General features: G+C 37.5%; 3 protein-coding genes across 3 annotated transcripts; 1 reads left to right on the forward strand and 2 right to left on the reverse strand.

Annotated features, from left to right (window-relative positions):
* Positions 1-367: 367 nt before the first annotated feature.
* On the reverse strand, positions 368-7,078 carry LOC114463440 (UF2 component of NDC80 kinetochore complex). The gene is made up of 8 exons (XM_028446987.1): positions 6,591-7,078; positions 6,336-6,417; positions 4,365-4,693; positions 2,181-2,255; positions 1,775-1,851; positions 1,107-1,168; positions 902-999; positions 368-445 (listed from the first exon to the last, which is right to left on the reverse strand). The coding sequence occupies exons 3-8, from the start codon at positions 4,485-4,487 to the stop codon at positions 368-370; spliced, it is 513 nt and encodes a 170-aa protein (XP_028302788.1). The 5' UTR covers positions 4,488-4,693; positions 6,336-6,417; positions 6,591-7,078.
* Positions 7,079-7,156: 78 nt separating this feature from the next.
* On the forward strand, positions 7,157-14,276 carry ap5b1 (adaptor related protein complex 5 subunit beta 1). The gene is made up of 3 exons (XM_028447229.1): positions 7,157-7,416; positions 8,879-9,649; positions 12,333-14,276. Exons 1-3 carry the CDS (start codon positions 7,279-7,281, stop codon positions 14,214-14,216), a joined length of 2,793 nt encoding a protein of 930 aa, XP_028303030.1. The 5' UTR covers positions 7,157-7,278; the 3' UTR covers positions 14,217-14,276.
* On the reverse strand, positions 14,271-22,621 carry c5h1orf50 (chromosome 5 C1orf50 homolog). The gene is made up of 5 exons (XM_028447230.1): positions 22,464-22,621; positions 19,044-19,159; positions 18,811-18,897; positions 18,589-18,720; positions 14,271-15,146 (listed from the first exon to the last, which is right to left on the reverse strand). The coding sequence occupies exons 1-5, from the start codon at positions 22,510-22,512 to the stop codon at positions 14,958-14,960; spliced, it is 573 nt and encodes a 190-aa protein (XP_028303031.1). The 5' UTR covers positions 22,513-22,621; the 3' UTR covers positions 14,271-14,957.
* Between the last annotated feature and the right edge of the window lie 98 nt (positions 22,622-22,719).

The raw sequence follows: 22,719 nt of genomic DNA on the forward strand, positions 1-22,719 counted from the left end.
AACCTCCAGCCAGGTTGTTAAATACAACTGAGACGCCGACAACGCCACGGAACCACGAAAAAACGTGAGTATTATTTAATCCTATGAACAGTGTTGGTTACAGCTACCGTATGAATACATGTATCCACAATGGACAGCAGTTTTATAGACGAGGCATTCAGTGTTTCCGTTTACCATTTGCACCCATAAACTCGCTGAGCGTACAGTTTCAAGCAAAACACATGGAGAACATGTATTTGGTATTCATGTTTCCACTTTTAAAATGTACGGTAATATTTCATGCTTTGAAAGTTTAAAACTTATTGTTGTGTTGAAGAGCTTCCTCCAGCGCTCTCATAGTGTGTGTGTGTGTGTGTGAACATCAGACTTACGTCAGGACTTCGATCTTCTTCTCAGCTTCTTTGTTTCCTTTGATGTAAATCTGTAGTCGGTCCATGTCTGAACGCTAAACAACACAGAACAACAGAGACTTAGTGAGTCTGATACCGACCAATCACTGACCAGCTTTCATTTAGATTTTTATCATCAGATTTAAAGGAGTTCAAATGTTTCTGCTCATTTCATCTTCATTTTCTTCTTATGGCTCATGTAAGTAGATTCAGAGTTTACATTTTATAGCAGAAGTTGGGCCAATCAGGTTGTTTCAGTTGCATAAATTAGCAGACATCTTTATTTCCTGCTGATGTGCAGAAAACTAAAAGCCTAATTGTTACAGTAACAAACTAACATATTTAACTAAAAAACAAACACTGAATATCCTCAGAACACATGAAAATTAACCAATATTTTAACTATTATTAAAAAGCCTTTTAGAGGCAGTTTAGTCATCAGTTGAGCTCAGTGATCCCTAGGGGGCGCTCACAGACCACATGTGACTGAAATATAAATAAAGGGCTCCTACAAAGTTGGCCTGTTTCTCCAACATGATCTCCATCCTCTGGTTCCTGAAGTGAAGGAAGTTCATGATGGCGCTGAGAATGGTCAGAGTTCTCCGTTTCTCTGGAGAATAGAAACGTTTATAAAGATGTGGAGGAGATAGAAGGAGGAGGATGTGTGTGGACAGAGTGTCCTACTGCAGTGTGTGTGTGTGTGTGTGTGACACTCACTGGGAGCGAGCAGGTCGTTGAGGGAGAAGTCATAGACCATACACACAGGCAGGAACTGACGCCTGAAACACACACACGCACACGCGCACGCACGCACGCACGCACGCACGCACGCAAGCCACACACACACACACACACACACCACACACACACACACACACACACACACACACACACACACCACACACACACACACACACACACACACACACACACACACACACACACACACACACACACACACACACACACACACACACACACACACACACACACACACACACAGAACAGAAACACAACAGGTTCCCACACTTTTTTCACAATGATTTTTCATAACCTTTGTAAACATTTTACCAAATGTCCATGACTTATTTCTGCAGAGCTAAGATCTACTGATGACTAATACAGTGGACCTTTCCAGTGTAACACGTCACTAACTTATCTGGAGTTCACGTGTATTTGTGAGATCTCGTGATTCCCACTCAATGATGTTGGTAAGCAGCAGATGATGGATAACATCTTTGGTTTTTAACATGTTTTAAACTTTAAAGTAAAATAGGCTATATTTACAAAACAGTTAAATTATTTCTTCACTTTTCAAGAATGGAAAATCTATTTTTTTTTTAAATTCCACAACCTTTCCAGGAATGTTATTCCCTGACACTCACATGCGTGTGTAGACGCTGAGGATGGTGGTGACCCCCTCATAGTAGACTGGATACTGGATGTCATCCACCAGGGGGACCTGTTGGAACACACACACACACACACACACACACACACACACACACACACACACACACACACACACACACACACACACACACACACACACACACACACACACACACACACACACACACACACACACAACACACACACACACACACACACACACACACACACACACACACACAAAATAACAGATGTTCTAAAGCTCTATAAACACTGGATAATAACAGATACAGATGTTCTAAAGCTCTATAAACACTGGATAATAACAGATACAGATGTTCTAAAGCTCTATAAACACTGGATAATAACAGATACAGATGTTCTAAAGCTCTAACTCACCATGGAGTGACACTCAGGTCTGAACCGATAGAGCAGATGTAGAACTCTCATGTAGAGCGTCTGAACTGCTTCAGGCTGAGGGAGAGAACAACAGTGTGTTATTGATCAGTCAGTGAGAACCTAAAGAACATGTTTATCTGTTGTGACGCGTGATTGGTCAGATCAGTTCCGCCAGTGACCAATAAAGAGCTACTGCTGAGCTACGAGTCTTTAAATGTATGTTATTAGCTTGTATGTGATTATTTCTATTAACATGTTTCACAAACGATCATGTTGACATGCTCACTGCTCTGCCTTACTACAATTAGTAATAATTAGTCTATTCTTTATTTTCTTGTTGCACACATGCACAGAAATAGTTTAAAAAGGTATTTCTATACAAATCTAACGTAAAACTGTTAATGTTCTTCTATTAAAACAAACGTTTCAGTTGGTAGTTTAACATTGTTAAACACTGTTATTCCACCTAAGTATTTTAATCAAAGAAAAGAAACTAAAAAAACATCTTTGATTGAAAATTTAAATCTGATCATTTTACCTAAAATCAAAGAAATAAACTAAACAATGTTTCTTTATGAAGACTTTATTAGGTTTAACTTTGTAATAATTGAACCATTTAACATTATCTTGTAGCTTGTCTGTATTCTAAAGCTGAACGAGTTTGGGAATAAAAGCCAATTGTGATTTTTTTTTCCCGTTTCAAAATATTGTGATTTAATATGATTTTTTAAAAGGTCATTGTCATATGTTAAAGAAACAATCAGTATTATATATAGATATATATATATAATTATATATATATATAATATAGATATATATATATATATATATCTATATATATATATATATAATATATCTATATATATATATATATATATAAATATATATATATATATATATATATATATATATATCTATATAATATATATATATATTAAACAATACCAGACTTGTATATAAACTGTTCTTTCTTATAGTTAGGATTATGTTATGATAAAGGCACATGAAGCAATAATTATTATGGAGTAGGTTTTATTTATCTGCTTTAATTACAGTATTAAACTCACTGAATGATGAAAGCATGGCTTCATTTATTACCCATATTCAGGACAGAGAATTGGTGATGGAATGTGAAGAAAGTAGTGAACTTTTGCTGCATTTTATTTTTCACCGATTTAAAATAACAACAATAATAATAGGAAAAAGAAAAGAAAAACTAAAAATGGTAACCTTGCAAAACAATCAACAGCTGCTATATTGGTATGTATTTACCTGTTAGTTCATTTAGTTAGAATTAAGCATATTAATGAGCACACATACTGTATATGACGTTGTGTAAATAATATACCCTGTTCAGCTAAAAGATCATTTTCATCCATAATCCTACAACATAAACAAAACAAAAATCAAACTTACATAATAGTGAACCAACGTAAAATCAATCAAAAAAGCAAAATACAGAATTATTTTTCTCTACTGCGTAGATTCAGGTCAGGTTGTTCTTATCACTTTTTAAGCTGTTGAAAGTTTTCTGTTGCACATTTTCATCCTGTTTCTGTTACTGTGAAATAACCTGGAACTAAACATATCAACCCTGGAACAACCTGTCACTGTGAATGTTCATGGACATAACTTTTTCATTTAAATGTTCACCTATTTGCACTACTCATCAATGCACTACTGCACTATTATCTTATTATTATTGTATTCTTATTTTATTTCATTATTATTATTACTATTATTATTATCTTGTTATTTTTTATTTAGTTTGCACATATTAGTCTAACTACTCTTATATTTATGTTTATACTTCTTTTTTCTTTTTCATTTTTCTCTATTTTATTTATTTTTCTTTATTCTAGTTGATTGTTATTATTTAATGTTATACTACCTGAGAGAGCACAGGTCACCAAGAGAAATTCCTCGTGTGTATTCATTCACCCCTGGCCAATAAAGTTGATTCTGATTCTGATGTTAAGTACATTGAGTTGTCTTGTGTATGAAATGCTCTATACAAATACATTTCCAGTCATTTATAAGTCATGTTGTTCCCGGAAGTGCAGCCAGTTTCCTTAAAAAGTAAATATTTTTAAACTGGGATGTATGGGAGTGAGAATAGTGGACAAACTAAGTGTGAGGTTAAATGTTTGTTGTGTTATTAGTGTAGTTGTTGCTAGCCGTTACCTTGGGTGTCGGAGTGAGATCACTCTTGGTGAAGTGTTTCGCTTCCTGTCCGGTAAGAACTCCATTCCGGTAAAAGTTCACTATCTTATCCGCGGTGTAGAGCGGGAACGTGTTTTCACTCATTGTCAGAGAAAAGTTGACTTCACGACAGAAAAGTTTGAATCCTGTTCATACAGAATTGGCGCCTCGATGCTTCTTCCTCGTTGGTTTGGAAACACTGAAACAGCCTTTTTGATTGGCTCATCTTCTTCTTCTTCTTCTTCTTTAGGTTTTTGGATGTAGGCAAATGACAACAAGCGCAATGCCGCCACCAAGCGGTGAAGATAAGCCTAAACATACAAAAATCATTTGATTTAAAATAAAAATATGATAATTTCATCAAGAATAAAATAAATAAACTATATATATATTCTTAGTAACGTATATCATTATAGAGAGGAAATGATAAGGTGTAAATGAATTAAAACTCTTCCAAAAGAAAATAAATGAAAAAAAAAAAACAGAAATCTTTGGTTGTAATCAACTGCAGGTTTTAATTTTGTCCTCCAGTTGTTATTTATTAATTTTGAATGTTTGTATCTGAGGTCTTTACTGCCCTTCAGCTGCTCCCAGTTTATGATTTAATGTATTATCTACAGCACGTGTCAAACTCATGGCCCGGTGGCCAAATCCGGCCCTTTAGAGCATCCAATTTGGCCTGCAGGAGAAAGTAACGATAACAGAAAAAAGATAAATCATTGTGTAGACTAGTATGTATTCATATAGTGGGAGGAGCTTAAGTAGAGTTATGACCAAATGAGTATGTGTTATAAGGTTGGATGTACATAGAGGTGTACATACTGTACTCTGTAGTGTTATAAAGGGTTTTTTGTTGGTGTAAAATAAAATAGTGTGTGATTTATCTGGTTTAATTCTATGAGACATGAACATTACATTCCTGGTGCTTATATCACATCATTATAGTCATTATTTATGTTAAACTGTTGAAAAAAACTCTAAAAATCTTACAAAATCTTTCAATTTCCTCAAACAATGATATAATATTATATAAATGCTGGCCCTTGAACTAAATTGAGTTTGACACCCCTGGGGTGTATTTGTAGAACCGGACTTATTATGGTTTAAACCTGGTTCAGCGAAGCCGTCCGTGACCACGCCCCCCTTTTAGCATTTCATCAAAACTCTTCTCAGCTTCAATCTCTCCAGCTCAGCCAATCAGCTGACAGTGTAACGTCATCATAAAACCCACGAGATCGATCACAGATTTAATGAGTAGAGTGACGGCGCATGCGCTGTAGCTTTTACAATGAATGAGAAGCCAATAGGAACCAATGCTGAGACCAACAGGAACGTGACGTCATCTGTTATTGAGCAGTGAAAACGTTGGGGTTTTTTTAAACATAAAGACTGACTGTGGTTTGAACATTTAAAAGTATTAAAGGGTTAAAGAAGGTGTTATTTAGTCATTTTATCACAGCAAATAACTGATCATGTGATCACACACTGATCATGTGATCACACACTGATCATGTGATCACACACTGATCATGTGATCACACACTGATCATGTGATCACACACTGATCATGTGCGTTTGATAACTTTTTAAACACCCGTCAGCGTTTAATAAAATTAAATAATATGTAATTAATGAGACTAGTGAGTGTTTGATGAACTCAGCACTAAATGAACAGCAGGAGCAGCAGCGGTGTTGTCACGGCCTAGAGCTCCTCCCCCCGATCCTCCCCCGCCGCCATGTTGGCAGAAGTCACGTGGCAAAACAGATTGTTTACATGTGTTTTTATCGGTATTGTTTTTGTATTATTATTGTAGTTTGTGACGTAGTGTCTGTGGAGGGATTTGAATTATATAAGTGTCTGCTTCATCCATCATCTTTTTAAAGCATGCACCTGTTTGTATGCCTGTCAGTGGTTTTGTGTTGTGTGCGGTTTGAAATAAATTCTTTACTTACATCTTGTATTCACCGTTGTCCATTGTGCCCAGATCTTTGTCCACTTTACAGCTCCAAACAAAAGCACATTACAACTAAAGAGCTAAACATACTCAGCTTTAGCCTACATTGAAACATGTTGGAAACGTTTATGTACATTGAACATCTCATTGTAATGTGGTGTTTACGAAACATTCAGTTAATTACTTTTTGGTGAAGAAGTGTCTGCTAAATGCACTGTAATTACAACACACTAAAACACGTGAAGAAACTTACTTTTGCCAGTAAACACTGTTTTCACCAGCTGGAGGCCTGTAGATGACTAAGTCCTGGACTCAGCCGCAGCAGAAAGTCTCGGAACTTTCCAGAGACTTGTGGCTTTTGAACTCCTGCATTGTGTAGTAACTTACACCATAAACTAGGTCATTTATGATGTCCATGTCTGTGCACGGAGGTAAAAGGTCCAGGTCTCTGTGGTAGCTCGTTGTGAATGTCCACTAGCTTCTCCAAACTTGTTATCAGTTTGTCCTGTAACGTCCTTTTCTTTTTACACTGCTTTTCTTCTTTTTACTTGTCGTATTCCTTATTCCTCTACGTAAAAACTAAAGCTCTGGCGAATGCGTGAAATTCTGGGGGCGTGGCTGACGGGCTCAGACCCCCCTGTGTTACTATGGTAACCAAGGTGTTTTCTCGTTGATGAAACTATTGTTCTAGTGAGAACCAGGTTTAACACCATCCTGTTCTCCTCCTCAGCAGCAGGGGGCAGCACACACACACACACACACACACACACACACACACACACACACACACACACACACACACACACCACACACACACACACACACACGCACACACACACACACACACACACACACACACACACACACACACGTGACTGAATGTGTACAGTCTCCTTTCTTCTTCTTCCTCCTCTGATGACTCAGCTGTATTTGAGTGAATAATGGAGTCAGACTTGGTCCAGAGAAGCTCTCTGTTCTGCTCCAGACCTTCTTCTTTTCTCTGTGAAACATCAGCGGATCTTTTTCTGTCTGAGCTGCTCAACGAGCTGCGGGACGACCGAGTGTCACCGGCCGTGAAGGTAGGAAACATGAGGTTCATCTGTAGGAAACATGAGGTTCTCTGTAGGAAACATGAGGTTCTCTGTAGGAAACATGAGGTTCATCTGTAGGAAACATGAGGTTCTCTGTAGGAAACATGAGGTTCTCTGTAGGAAACATGAGGTTCATCTGTAATGAATGTAAGGTTCCACAGATCTGTGGGTTTGATGTGTAAAAGTGAAGGTGATCAGCTGACTGAGCTTTAAGGTCTGTCTAATAATCTGCCTGATCAAAATGATTGGATTAATTTGGTCACAAAAATCATAGCTTTACGTCATAACATTATTTTATATATTTAATGTCTATCTGTCATTATATCACTGCTAGGCTAATGTCATTAATTATTAATTATTAAATTATTAAATCGGGCTTTCGCCTTTAATTGGCCATGTAATGTTAGTACATTATTGGAATTTGTCTTCTGCACTTAACCCATCCCTGAGGAGCAGTCGGCAGCCATTTTGCGGCGCCTGGGGAGCAGTTCGGGGTTAAGGGACTTGCTCAACAGTGACGGCCCCGGTGAGGCTTGAACCGGCAACCCTCCGATTACAAGCCCAGCGTCCTTAACCACTAGGCCACCACTCCCCTTACTCTGTAATGAATATGAATAAAACTACAGACATAAACAGACCATTATCATACGCTTTAGAGGAAAACGTGAGGAATGACGGTTTGTTTTTAGAAATCTGCATTTTTGGATAAAAAAATGTATATGATATAATGATAACATTTAAAAGGAATGTTAGGAATCCTGAGAAAAGCCACTCATTCACATCGTCACACACAGCTTTAGAAATATCACAAAGAATAAATGTTGTGTAGTTTCAATATTTACGTGACAAAAAGAACCACAGTTATCTTCTATTCCATAACGGTAAATACCAGTGAATGTTTTACAGTCAACTTATTTAGCTTTTGGTGGGAGAGGAAGGTTTAAACTTATTTTAGTTTAGATATTCGGTGTGAAAATCAATAATTGAATCATTATTGTATCTAGTTTACACTTCACATATAAATAAATGATGAAACATGTACAGCACTGATGATATTAATGCAATAACAGACAGATGTCAGTCCATGCAGGATCTATACATTATTTAGGGACATTTTATGATGTCATTGAAGAAAATTGCAGGAGGTTTTTTTTTTAACAATTTGAGATAAAAAATGACGGCCATCATCGTGGGAAAATGTGAGCTCTGCTAATATTGTGGAGTTTTATTTAATTTGTGTATTAATTAGGAGTTAGTTTGTAATTTACACAAGGATTCATGGTTTCTGACTTTTTTTTGTTTTTTTTTTTTTACTATGGATGCTGTGAAGGGCCGGATATGGCCCCCGGGCCTTAAGTTTGACACATGTGGTTTAAATAGTTGTGATGTTTTTAATTCCATCATGTGAGAGTAGTAGGACAGATGTTGACCTGTGGTGTGGTCCCTCCAGGTCCTGCTGCTGACCCCCCTCATAGAGCACCCCTCCCTGCTGTGTGGGTGTGGGGGGGAGGGGGAGACGTCCCTGGAGCTGATGTCAGTGTTCTCACAGTGCCCTCCAAAATGGTTCCAGCTGCGCTCTCAGCTCCTGGTGGCTCTCACCTCCGTCCTGGTCTGCTCCTCCTCCAGGGCGTCCCAGGACTTTGTGGAGCTGCTCCTGGGGGTGGTCCAGGACCCCGGGGACCTCAGTGGGGACCAGGGTGTGTACTGTGTGCGTGTCACAGCGTGGGAGTGTCTGAGGGAGCTGGAGTCCTGCTGTCCTGGTCTCTTGACCCAGCACCTAGAGCTCCTGGCTGGGCTCAGACAGAGAGAGAGTGGGCGGGGCCACCAGGGGGCGGTGCTTCTGTTTGCCCTGACCCTGAGGAACGCCGTCTACCACCTCACACAGGACCCCCATGCTGGGGCTGAGAACCTCAGGGCTCTGCTGGGGGCCAACACCTCAGTGGCCTGGGAGGCCGACCAGGATCTGAGGACCTGCTCAGGATCAGACGCTCTACACTCTGTGGTCCGGGGACCCATGGGGTCGGTGCCCACTCTGCAGACTGGCCCTGACTGTAAGGAGCTGAGGGGGGTGGTGTCCTCTCTGCTGGAGGAGTCCTACCTCCTCACGCCTCTGAGCCAGGCAGCGCTGCTACACAGGCTCACTGAGCTGGTCGCCATGGTAACGGCTGTGTCTCCAGCTTTGTTCAGAGCTCAGCTGCTCAGACTGATGGGAACCTTTGAGGTTAGTGACATCACATCACTCACTTTGATCTCTTTTTAACCAGATGTTAAGGTTTCATTTATTCAGAAAACTTACTTTGATCCCCTGCCAGTCTTCTTCAGAGGCATCTGTTGATCGCAGTTGCATAAATAAAACCACAACACATTATTCAAAAAGAACACTGAGTCGTGTGTGTGTAAAGTACTGCCATGAATGTGATGATACGTTATGTATGTATATTTATCAATAACTACAAATGTTACCTTTACAAGTACAAAATACTATTTATTACATTTTTTCTTTTCAAACTTGTGAGAACAAGTAAATGTAATTAACTGTAATTCAAGTACAAATATCAAAAACTACTAGTATGTTTATCAAAGTGTCAAATTACATTTTTCAAACGATTCTGATTCTGTTAAATTGTTAAACTAACCACATACATCTATAAAAGTGTCCAGTATGTTTTATGTAACTATAAAAAAGAGGAAAAGGATTGTGCTTCTATATTTTTAATATGAAATATTTCAGATAGGAAGTTTATAAAATGGATCACGATACTTCATAAAAATCCAACATCAGAAATTCAAACAGACATTTTTCTAAACCAATTAAAATGAAGAGGTCGTCCTCTCTCTGTTATTATGTTCTATTATACGTGCACACCCTCAAATAACTGAACATAACATCTCCATGTTTGGTAATTATGTTATTTAGTTTCTGTCAATAATCTCTTCAATACCAGCAGTGTTACTTCAACTATTTGAGCTTATCTCAGATATAAAGTGAATGAAACTAAACCTCCTATATTTATACTAAATAAAGTAAAGAGAGAATCCCACTCCTCAATTGTCTAATTTTAAATTTTAAATAGTGGAACAATTTAAATATTTAGGAATTACAATTCTACCAGTTTTGGATCAATTGGTGAAAACATATTATGACAAATGAAGGAAAGAAGATCACTGCCTATATCTATACCGGGAAGGATAAACATCTTAAAAATTAACCTTTTTCAAAATATTCCTCCACTCCCAGATTTGTTTAAATAGTTTAAAAATATGACAATAAGCTTTATATGGAACTGGTATTACTGAGCAGCACAACTGTGTTCATTATATTTAATTTTTCTGACAAAAACAATCTGCATTGAATAAAAATGGAGTCTCATAATTTAAAATTACAGCTGCCTTCATTCCTGTATTCTGATAGTACTAAAATACTTTTACCAAATATAGAAAATCCTAAAACATACAGTAGAGGTCTGTTATAAAGTCAAACCAGCTCCTTATTCCTGGAAGAGCAGACGCAGCGTTTAATGTGTAACTTTTATCTACCACAATCACATGTTTTATGTCCTTTGGGGAATTTATAACCAAGTTTGATTTGAACAAAAAACATTATTTTAAATACTTGCAATTGAGAAGTTTTGTAAATACAAATCAAAATAACCTGAATAAGATTCTCTTAAACTGTTAGTAAACAATAAATAAAGGAGGGGCATCATCTCACGTTTACAGTGTGATATTATCCAATTCAGCAGAAAACTCAAGTCATAAGTTCCTCAACCAGAATAAAGATTTTCAGGCTAATATTAGTAAACAGGATTGGGAAAAAACATGCAGTAAAACTTACACAATGTTTATTAATAGTTGGATATTATAATTCATATGGTTATTATGTATATACATCACACCAGTCACATTAAACAAATATAATAAAAACATTCCAGATACATGTATAAAGTGTGGCTCTAAAGGCACATTAATACACTGTATGTAGAAATGTACAGTAATCAGATACTATTTTAGAAAGAAGTCAAATATTTGATTGGGAAAATTATTTCAAAATAGGTTTTTAACGCCTGAAATATTTTTATTGTCTTTGTACCCACAAAAACATAATCTTAGCAAATCTGAAACTATATTTATTGATTTCAGCGCCTCCTAGTGGTTAAAACATGCTGTCAAGTCCAGTGATTCTCAACTGGTGGGTTGGGACCCAAAAGTGGGTCACGGGTCTGTACTGGGTGGGTCGCAGAAAGCTAGTCAAAAATAAATAAATACTTAATATGCCTTTTATTTTTAAAGAAACTTTTATTTTGATAGGCATGCTGTGGAATGCATGTTGCACAGGAAAATATATAGATTTATGTTTTAAAAAAGATTACATATTTGTGTTTTCAACAGCTATTTTTGAAAAACTAAATTTGGTTGAGAACCCCTGGTCTAGTCCACCACTGGAGAGAATCACATATAATCATAAAACAGGAGCATTAATACATTTTGTTAATAACCTGCAGTAAGTGTTACTGTTGTATGTGATGATTACCAAAGCAGGAGAAAATATTGTTGATATTGTTATTACACCTTTATTTGTTTTTATATTGTTTTCTATAATTAATGTAATCTTCTCTCTGTAATGTAAGAATTTGTAAATATTGTATTAATGTGTTAAAAATCTTCAATAAAATATATACATGGCAAAAAAATAAATAAAGCTAAAAGTAATTGAGGAGTGACGTAGTTTAACGAGGTCTGATGGTGCGTTCACTGACACCTCGTGACCAGGAGTTTACTTGCTATGCTAATGCTAGCAACATCAAAGGGTTTTTAGTCTAAAAACATGATTTGGACATATTTTTACATCGATACGATAATCATGTGGTGAAATACCGACCTTCTCTTTGCTCCGCCCCCTCCAGGTGAGCCTCCTCCACTCCACCCTCCTCCTAAAGGCTGCGTTCACTGACAGTTTGTTCAGCGCTGAAGACGAGTTGTTCTTCCTCCGACGTCTGCTCGTCCTATCACAGCATCCACTGCTAAGCTCCGCCCACAAACTCTTCTACATCCACTGCGTGCTGCGCTTCCCTGAGAACCGTCCAATCAGCTTCAGCGACGACGGCCTCCCCGTGCTGCTGACCCCTCAGCTGGCCTCGGTCCTAGTACCCACCGTGTTCAACGATGGCTCCACGCTGCTGCACCGCCTCCACCTGCTGAGCCTGGTGCACCTGGAGGAGGGCGAGGACAGCGAGGAGAGCCAGGGCGTCGCCTTCCTGTACCAGCTGCTCACGGCGCTGCTGCACATGGTGGAGAGCGGCGCAACCACAGACCTCACCGTCACCTTCTTCAGGGCCTGCTTCCTGTTCCTGCTCCACTTCCTGTCCGTGGAGCGCTGCTTGGCCAATCTGATGCAGCGCCTGGCTCAGCTTTACCTTAGACACGCCCACCTCGCACAACACCTCATCAACCTTGTGGACCGAGTCCAGGACAGGCTGCCTGAGTCCGACTGGGGCATTGGCCTCCTGACGGCCCTACAGGAAGTAATCGTCCAGGCCCCACCCACTCAGTTTAGCTCCCACCTGAAGGTGTTGTCTAGGGTGGCGGAGGAGGAAGTGATCCCTCAGCAGAAGACGCTCCACTTCCTGTTCAACGTGGTGCGATCGGCGTCGTCCTCGGCGTGTGGGCGGGACAACTGGCGCCTGGGGAACGAGGTGCTAGTGGTGTGTCGGCGCCTGCTGGTCCACGGCCACTTGGACCGCCTCCTGGTCCCGCTGGGTGATATCCTGCATCACATGACCTGTCACTATGGCGACACGGACATACGGGACCACGCCCGCCTCTACCACGCCCTCCTCACCACGCTGTCCCGCGACAAGCTAGCCGGTGTGCTAACGGAGGGCGGGACGCACGTAAAGAAGCAGACGCTGTGCTGTCTGATGGCGGAGAGCGAGGGGCTGACGCGGGCGCTCACTGTGCACCAGGTGGAGGGGCCGGTGCTCAGGCTCACAGCGGCCACGCCCCCTCCACAGGAGAGCGAGGACCAGAGCGAAGGCGAAGTTGCCGCTGACGTCCTCACTGCACTGCAGACGTACCGCGCCCAGTTCTCTGACCCCTCCTTCTCCTCCTCGTTCCCCCTGACGTTCCGTCTGCTCCACGTGGCCACGCCCACTCCAGGCTTTGACCGCCTCTACAGCGTGCGTCTCCACTTCCGTCTGACGGACCGTCACTATGAGAGTCTGAGTGATGTCAGTGTGCCGTGTTTGTTCAGAGAGAGGCCGCCGCCCACTCTGACGCTCACACTGAAGCCTCGCCACGCCCTCCCCACCACGCTATATGTTAGCGCCCTCTTCAGCACCGAGGACGGCCTCACGTGGCTACGACCCCTGCCCGATCTCCACATCACCTTCAGGCAGACCCTCCTTCCAGTGCCTGTCCCCCCCGCCCTCAGGCTGCAGGTGTGGGAGGGGCTGTGGGAGGAGTTTGAGGGTGGGGGGGGTATGGTTAGTCTGTTCTGCTGTCAGTTGGAGGAGGCGTGTCTACAGGCTTTGATTCAGGAACACTTTCTGCCGTTTCTGGTGTCGGAGGTGTCCCAACAGGAAGTCAAAGTGCTGCACTTCCTGTCGCCGCGATCCCACGTGCTGCTGAAGCTCCACCCCCAGGAGGATGCCGTTCATTTCCACATCGCCACAGATACCGCACAGCTTCTGCCTTACGTTAACGCCTACCTACGGACCATCACCTCACGGGGCCACACCCCCAGCTCACAGGACCACGCCCACAGCTCACAGGACCACGCCCACAGCTGACCCCTGCATGGTTTTAGCTCAGAGAATGATTTTAACTCAAATAAAGCTTCATCATTTCCACGTGTTTGTAATTAAATGTTTATTACCAGAGAATAAAATACTGATTGTTGGCGAATCCATAGTTTAAAATAAGATGACGTTTGGCTCCACCCCCTTCACTGTTACCCTATGAGTTTGAGCTGTAGTGCAGCAGATTAGTAAAAAAATGGTTCACTTTGGTATAAAAGCATGACATTTGGCACAGATACTCAAAAAGACATGACCACTCAAAAATTCAATATGGCGGCCATTGCTATTCAATGGTTATTACAGAACCAAAACATGCTGGGATCTGGTCAAACGCTGTGTCAGCAGAAAGGTCTGGACCTCCTGAGGCTGTGGAAGTTTGGTGTTTTCCTGCTCCAGGAGTAACCTCAGAGGAGTATGAGCAAATTGGAGTGACTTTGATACCGCTTTCTCCCATTGAACGAGGTTACCCCTGGTGCAGGAAAACACCAAACTTCTGCAACCTCTGCGGGCACAGTTCGGCCTCAAGCCGAAAACAAACTACACTTGGAAAATAGCCGCTATATTGAATTTTTGAGTGACCAACGCCTTGGGCGTGGCCCTTAGAGAGTATCTGTGCCAAATGTCATGCTTTTATACCAAAGTGAAGGATTCTCTTGAAATATTCAAAGAATCTGCTGCACTACTGTAAATGAAGGCTTTGATGGTCCTGTGATGTCATCAGGTTTGTGTTCATTAAGACTCGGTGAGGCCTTTGAAGTTCAGTCCTCTGTACGGAGGTAAGGACGTTTGCTGACTCAGCAGTTTGTCCATGATGGCGATCTCCACCTCCTTCTTCTCCACATCCTCGATGGGCGTCCAGGACATGTCGTGCTGCAGTTTGAACGCTCCGATGAACGGATGAGGACAGCTCTGACCCCACTCCTACAAAATAAAACTTTATTTACAACAGAGGAACATATTTGATGTAAATTAGCAACACATTCATTACTTTACAAACTAAAAGGTTTTAATTATAGATGAAATAATAAAAGATTAAGACCAGAGGGTTAACAGTCCAAATAAATAATAATATAAGACCAATGATTAATATTTAAAGTAAACACTAAACAGTGTCATTGCACAATTCATGTCAAACTAAAATCTAATTAAATCATGACATTCTTCAAATATTCCTGTGCAGAAACATGATCTATTTCAACAATATTAGCACATCTACATTTCATTTATCCCATCGTTAGTTTTCTTTTTTTCTTTTACAGTAAACACACAAACAACTTATTACGATACACTAGTAAAACTATACACAGAATAATAGTTTATTAGTGTGTGTTTAAATCTGAGTCAGGAGGAGAAAACCAGAAAATACAAATACATCTAAATAATTGTTTTCTATTAATAGTAGGATGAAAAAAGTGTTTATATCTTTACACAACTATAAAAAACTAAAATAAAGAGAAAATTGAGAGAGATATTAAAATAATAGATAAATAAATTCAGGCACCTCCACTGGAGACCATTTCTACATTAACCTGTCACACTGCCCTCTAGTGGTGAGAGAAACATGATGAGCTACATTACTGCGCTAGATAAACATGAATAATGTCCTTTTACACCACGAACTGTGTGAAAGTTAATTTTCAGCTTTGTTTCCAGAATCATTCCAGAGTTCTGTTCATTAAAGTTGTAGTTTCAGAGTGATCAATATGTTTATTACTGATATATGTTCAATCAACTAATGTTTGGTAGATTTATTATAACATTATAAAAGAGAACAGCTCCAGTTGTTCTACGTTCATCTAGAACATTAATAGTTTGTACTCGTGTTGTTGCTCCATAGTGTTGTAGTAGTTCAGACCAAATTTTAAATGTCTCGGACTCGGGATTTTCCCTCAAGACCGTTCGAGACCAGCACTAATTCCTGCTATTTTTAAACTTTTTTATAATGTGATAATAACACAGAGAAGAACGGGATAAAACAATCCTTTATTCATTCTTTAATCCACCCTGTGTGTGCGTGTGTGTGTGTGTGTGCGTGCGTGTGTGTGTGTGGCTATGGTGTCAGTTTGGACCGTGGAGCAGAAGGAGATATGAACTAATCACCGGTAAAAATCCCAGTAAACTCTGTAAAACAATCACCAGTAATAAATATTATCTCCCTGGTAAAGACAGTAGCTCTAATAACTGGTATAATAATAAACTGATGATATTACAGTCTGTGAAGGCTGGATAGGGGACGCACTTACTCTGCTTCTGGGTCCTAGTGCCAGCCGACCGGTGAAGCCTGTTCTATTTACCGTGTTTACTGAGGTCTGTGTGTGTTTAATAAGTCAGTGTGTGTTTAATAAGTCTGTGTGTGTTTAATAAGTCTGTGTGTGTTTAATAAGTCTGTGTGTGTGTTTAATAAGTCAGTGTGTGTTTAATAAGTCAGTGTGTGTTTAATAAGTCTGTGTGTGTTTAATAAGTCTGTGTGTGTTTAATAAGTCTGTGTGTGTGTTTAATAAGTCAGTGTGTGTTTAATAAGTCAGTGTGTGTTTAATAAGTCAGTGTGTGTTTAATAAGTCAGTGTGTGTTTAATAAGTCTGTGTGTGTTTAATAAGTCTGTGTGTGTTTAATAAGTCTGTGTGTGTTTAATAAGTCTGTGTGTGTGTTTAATAAGTCTGTGTGTGTTTAATAAGTCAGTGTGTGTTTAATAAGTCTGTGTGTGTTTAATAAGTGTGTGTGTTTAATAAGTCTGTGTGTGTTTAATAAGTCTGTGTGTGTTTAATAAGTGTGTGTGTGTTTAATAAGTCAGTGTGTGTTTAATAAGTGTGTGTGTTTAATAAGTCTGTGTGTGTTTAATAAGTGTGTGTGTGTTTAATAAGTCAGTGTGTGTTTAATAAGTCTGTGTGTGTTTAATAAGTGTGTGTGTTTAATAAGTCAGTGTGTGTTTAATAAGTGTGTGTGTGTTTAATAAGTGTGTGTGTTTAATAAGTGTGTGTGTGTTTAATAAGTGTGTGTGTGTTTAATAAGTCAGTGTGTGTTTAATAAGTGTGTGTGTGTTTAATAAGTCAGTGTGTGTTTAATAAGTCAGTGTGTGTTTAATAAGTCAGTGTGTGTTTAATAAGTCTGTGTGTGTTTAATAAGTCTGTGTGTGTTTAATAAGTCAGTGTGTGTTTAATAAGTGTGTGTGTGTTTAATAAGTCAGTGTGTGTTTAATAAGTCTGTGTGTGTTTAATAAGTCAGTGTGTGTTTAATAAGTGTGTGTGTGTTTAATAAGTCAGTGTGTGTTTAATAAGTCTGTGTGTGTTTAATAAGTCAGTGTGTGTTTAATAAGTCTGTGTGTGTTTAATAAGTCAGTGTGTGTTTAATAAGTCTGTGTGTGTTTAATAAGTGTGTGTGTGTTTAATAAGTCAGTGTGTGTTTAATAAGTCTGTGTGTGTTTAATAAGTCTGTATGTGTTTAATAAGTCTGTGTGTGTTTAATAAGTGTGTGTGTGTTTAATAAGTCTGTGTGTGTTTAATAAGTGTGTGTGTGTTTAATAAGTCAGTGTGTGTTTAATAAGTCAGTGTGTGTTTAATAAGTCTACATGTTTATGTCTCTGTCCATTCACTCTTTTCATTATATTCATGTATTTTAAGGCTTTATTACATAATATCAGCTGTAGTCCAGGCCGCCGCCATCTTGGATTATGTCGTCATCACCACAGAGTTACACTATCACAGAATGAGTCAAATAACTGTAAAGAGGTTTAATATTAGTCTATTTTATTTATAAAGTGGTGTTTTTTTGTGTCTTTAGACTCTAATTACATTAATGTCTATAATATGTTTCCTACAATATAAACAGGTTCATAATATAATTATTTTATAGTTTCTGTTTCCACTGTATCAGAATAATAATAATATTTCTCAACAATAACTATTGATTGATTTGTCACATGACTGTTCCAGGGTTTGTTTTATTTAGTTTCACCATCTTATTTCTTGGTAGAAATACTTTTAAACACTTGCTGTACATTCAGCTGACATAAAAATATTGTTTTCAAATATGTAGAATAATTGTGAATTTATCAGTAGTAATTTTAATATTTTAATATTTTTTGTACGTCAAATGTATTTAAAAAAAACTAAAACTAAAGAGAGAATGTTATTTAACTGTCAAACCTTGTCATAATTTTATTTAGTTATATATTTTTTTAAATTAAAAAAAAATAAATGTTTATGGTCTCGGTGCATTCTGGTCTCAGATAGTGTGATAGTGTGGTCTTGAACACAACACTACTGCTCCATGAAGCTCTGATGTAACCTTTGAACCTCACGTGTGTGTTATGTAATAGTGCTGGTGGAGGGGGTGGAGCCTATGTCACAGAGCTGTGCTGACTCGCCTTAGGAGAGATGATGGAAAAGTATTTCTGTCCTGAAGGCCTCTCGTACAGGTAGTACATGTTCCCTGGTTTCTTCACCAGGTTACAGGCTGCGTGGTGGAGGTCAGCATCTCTCTTTGCTTCTTCTAGAGCCTGAAGATCAAAAAGAATAAAGATAAATAGAAGATCAAAGGGCATGAGATCAAAGCCAGAGTCTGAGGATCAGATGGACCTCCTCCTTACCTTCCTGGCCTGTTCCTGTAGGTATCTGATCTGCTCTGCTATCACCGTCAGTTTGTTGCAGGCATTGGCTTTAACAAACTCATCCCCCTGACACACACACACACACACACACACACACACACACACACACACACACACACACACACACACACACACACACACACACACACACACACACACACACAGTAAAACATTAGAAGCTGATCAGCTGATGCTACAGTCTAACGTTCTACCTTCTGAACTTGAGCAGCTAGGACCACCAGGTCCATAGGGTCTCCTAATCTGGTGGTCTGGTAGGCGTTGACCAGCTCCAGTCCACTGGGGGCGCTGCTGCTCTCTACCAGCGTCACTGCAGAGGAAACACACATATCACTATTTAAACATATTTTTTATGTATATTTCTGTCATTTATTTACTTACTTTAATTATACTTTGTGGAAACTTTAGAAATGTTGCTTTTATTTACAGAAAAACTGTAATGGAAGCAGTTAGTGAGAGCTGCTGGTCTTACACAGTAACTATCTATCTATCTATAGATCTATGTACAGTATCTATCTATCTATAGATCTATGTATCTAACAATCTATAGATCTATGTATCTAACTATCTATAGATCTATGTATCTAACTATCTATAGATCTATGTATCTAACTATCTATAGATTTATGTATCTATCTATAGATCTACGTATCTATCTATAGATCTATGTATCTAACTATCTATAGATTTATGTATCTATCTATAGATCTATGTATCTATCTATAGATCTATGTATCTAACTATCTATAGATCTATGTATCTAACTATCTATAGATCTATGTATCTAACTATCTATAGATTTATGTATCTATCTATCTATAGATCTATGTATCTATCTATAGATCTATGTATCTAACTATCTATAGATTTATGTATCTATCTATAGATCTATGTATCTAACTATCTATAGATCTATGTATCTATCTATAGATCTATGTATCTAACTATCTATAGATCTATGTATCTAACTATCTATAGATTTATGTATCTATCTATAGATCTATGTATCTAACTATCTATAGATTTATGTATCTATCTATAGATCTATGTACAGTATCTATCTATAGATCTATGTATCTATGTACCTATAGATCTATGTATCTAACTATCTATAGATCTATGTATCTATGTACCTATAGATCTATGTATCTAACTATCTATAGATCTATGTATCTAACAATCTATAGATCTATGTATGTATCTATCTATAGATCTATGTATCTATCTATAGATCTATGTATCTATCTATCTATAGATCTATGTATCTATCTATAGATCTATGTACAGTATCTATCTATCTATAGATCTATGTACAGTATCTATCTATCTATAGATCTATGTATCTATAGATCTATGTATCTAACTATCTATAGATCTATGTATCTAACTATCTATAGATCTATGTATCTATCTATAGATCTATGTATCTATCTATAGATCTATGTACAGTATCTATCCATCTATAGATCTATGTATCTATGTATCTATAGATCTATGTATCTATCTATAGATCTATACATCTAACTATCTATAGATCTATACATCTATCTATAGATCTATGTATCTAACTATCTATAGATCTATCTATAGATCTATGTATCTAACCATCTATAGATCTATGTATCTAACTATCTATAGATCTATACATCTATCTATAGATCTATGTATCTAACTATCTATAGATCTATGTATCTAACTATCTATAGATCTATGTATCTAACCATCTATAGATCTATGTATCTAACTATCTATAGATCTATACATCTATCTATAGATCTATGTATCTAACTATCTATAGATCTATGTATCTAACTATCTATAGATCTATACATCTATCTATAGATCTATGTATCTAACTATCTATAGATCTATACATCTATCTATAGATCTATGTATCTAACTATCTATAGATCTATACATCTATCTGTAGATCTATGTATCTAACTATCTATAGATCTATGTATCTAACTATCTATAGATCTATGTATCTAACTATCTATAGATCTATACATCTATCTATAGATCTATGTATCTAACTATCTATAGATCTATGTATCTAACTATCTATAGATCTATACATCTATCTATAGATCTATGTATCTAACTATCTATAGATCTATACATCTATCTATAGATCTATGTATCTAACCATCTATAGATCTATGTATCTAACTATCTATAGATCTATACATCTATCTATAGATCTATGTATCTAACTATCTATAGATCTATGTATCTAACTATCTATAGATCTATACATCTATCTATAGATCTATGTATCTAACCATCTATAGATCTATGTATCTAACTATCTATAGATCTATACATCTATCTATAGATCTATGTATCTAACTATCTATAGATCTATACATCTATCTATAGATCTATGTATCTAACTACCTATAGATCTATGTATCTCACCACGTAGGTGGTTGTTCACTCCTCTGAAACATCAGAGGAGTTTCACATCTGTCTGTAAAGTCTGTGTTAATGTCTATAACTGTTTTCTGCTTTAAACCAGTGAATGTCTACGATCACTCACTATAAACTGATATAACTCACAATAATACGTTTACACTAACACACTACTGATGTGATTGATGCCTATAAAGTAAAACTTATGAACCAATAATAATATTTTTATTCTGTCTTCAAATTAATAAAATAAAATAATATAATATAATATAATATAATGTGGCATTGCAAATAAAGATCTATAAAGAGATATGACATTTTTCCAGACTGAACATTTACATAATATATGTAATCAGAAATCAATACTTTCAGATTGTCATAAACACTTCAGGTTTGTTTGGATTTGACACATTTTAATGTTTTTTTTTTTTTTAAAGTTTATGTCATTTATATAAAATAAGTCTTCATCAGTCTGCATCTGTGAATCAATAGTTTGGCCAAAATAATGAAGGTGTTATACATCACGTCCCATTGTTTGTTTTGTATTATTATTATTATTATTATTATTATTATTATTATTATTATTAATAACTATATACTTAACGTCTTTGTAAATCAGTTTAAATAGACTAAGTAGATTTCACAATGACTTCATTTAATCAAAAGATGATGTTGTTCTGTGTGTGTGTATATATATATATATATATATATATATATATATATGACAGCTGTCTGTGAAAATTACATTAGATTAATAGAGACAACAAAAACAACTAATTACTCTGATTACATGGTTACACAATAACCTGAAGCACACCGTGTTTTTTCAAGTTAAAACTTAATAAATAATAACTTATATTCAATCGTTTATATTCAAAAAGTGAGACTACAGCAGATTGTATTGTTGTAATTGTTATTATAGAATTACACTAAGATATAACAGTTTTACTGAACTATTGTAAGTCTTATAAATAATACCTAATTAATTGTTCAGTAATTTAAACATTAAAGCTGTCACTGTGGTGTTCAAGTGCAGTGGGAAAAGTCACAATAATAACACAAATACAATGTTGGCAGAATCACCCACAGTAACACGTAGCGTTACTGTAACTGTATACTCTACTGTACATAATCAGTCTATCTGCTTTTATTTTGAAGGCGTTGAAGTGATTTATTACAGATATAACAGGTCGGTTTACCTGTGCTGTTCTGCTCCGGTTGGTTCGGTAAAGACACGGTTCTGTCCATGTTGCTCTTCTATGTTTTTCTAACGATCTTCTTTGTTTTCTAACCGAACCGTGTGTGTCCACCTGCTGATTTTGTAACAGCTAATATTTCACGAAACACGCAGGGGTCCTCACGGTACCACCCTCTAACACCTGGAACAGTGTCCTCTCTACTGCCTGAATAAAATACAGTCAATAACATACTGGACTAGCACAGAATGCTACTATA

This window comes from Gouania willdenowi, chromosome 5 (assembly GCF_900634775.1).
Source record: "Gouania willdenowi chromosome 5, fGouWil2.1, whole genome shotgun sequence".
NCBI classification, from domain to species: Eukaryota; Metazoa; Chordata; class Actinopteri; order Blenniiformes; family Gobiesocidae; genus Gouania; species Gouania willdenowi.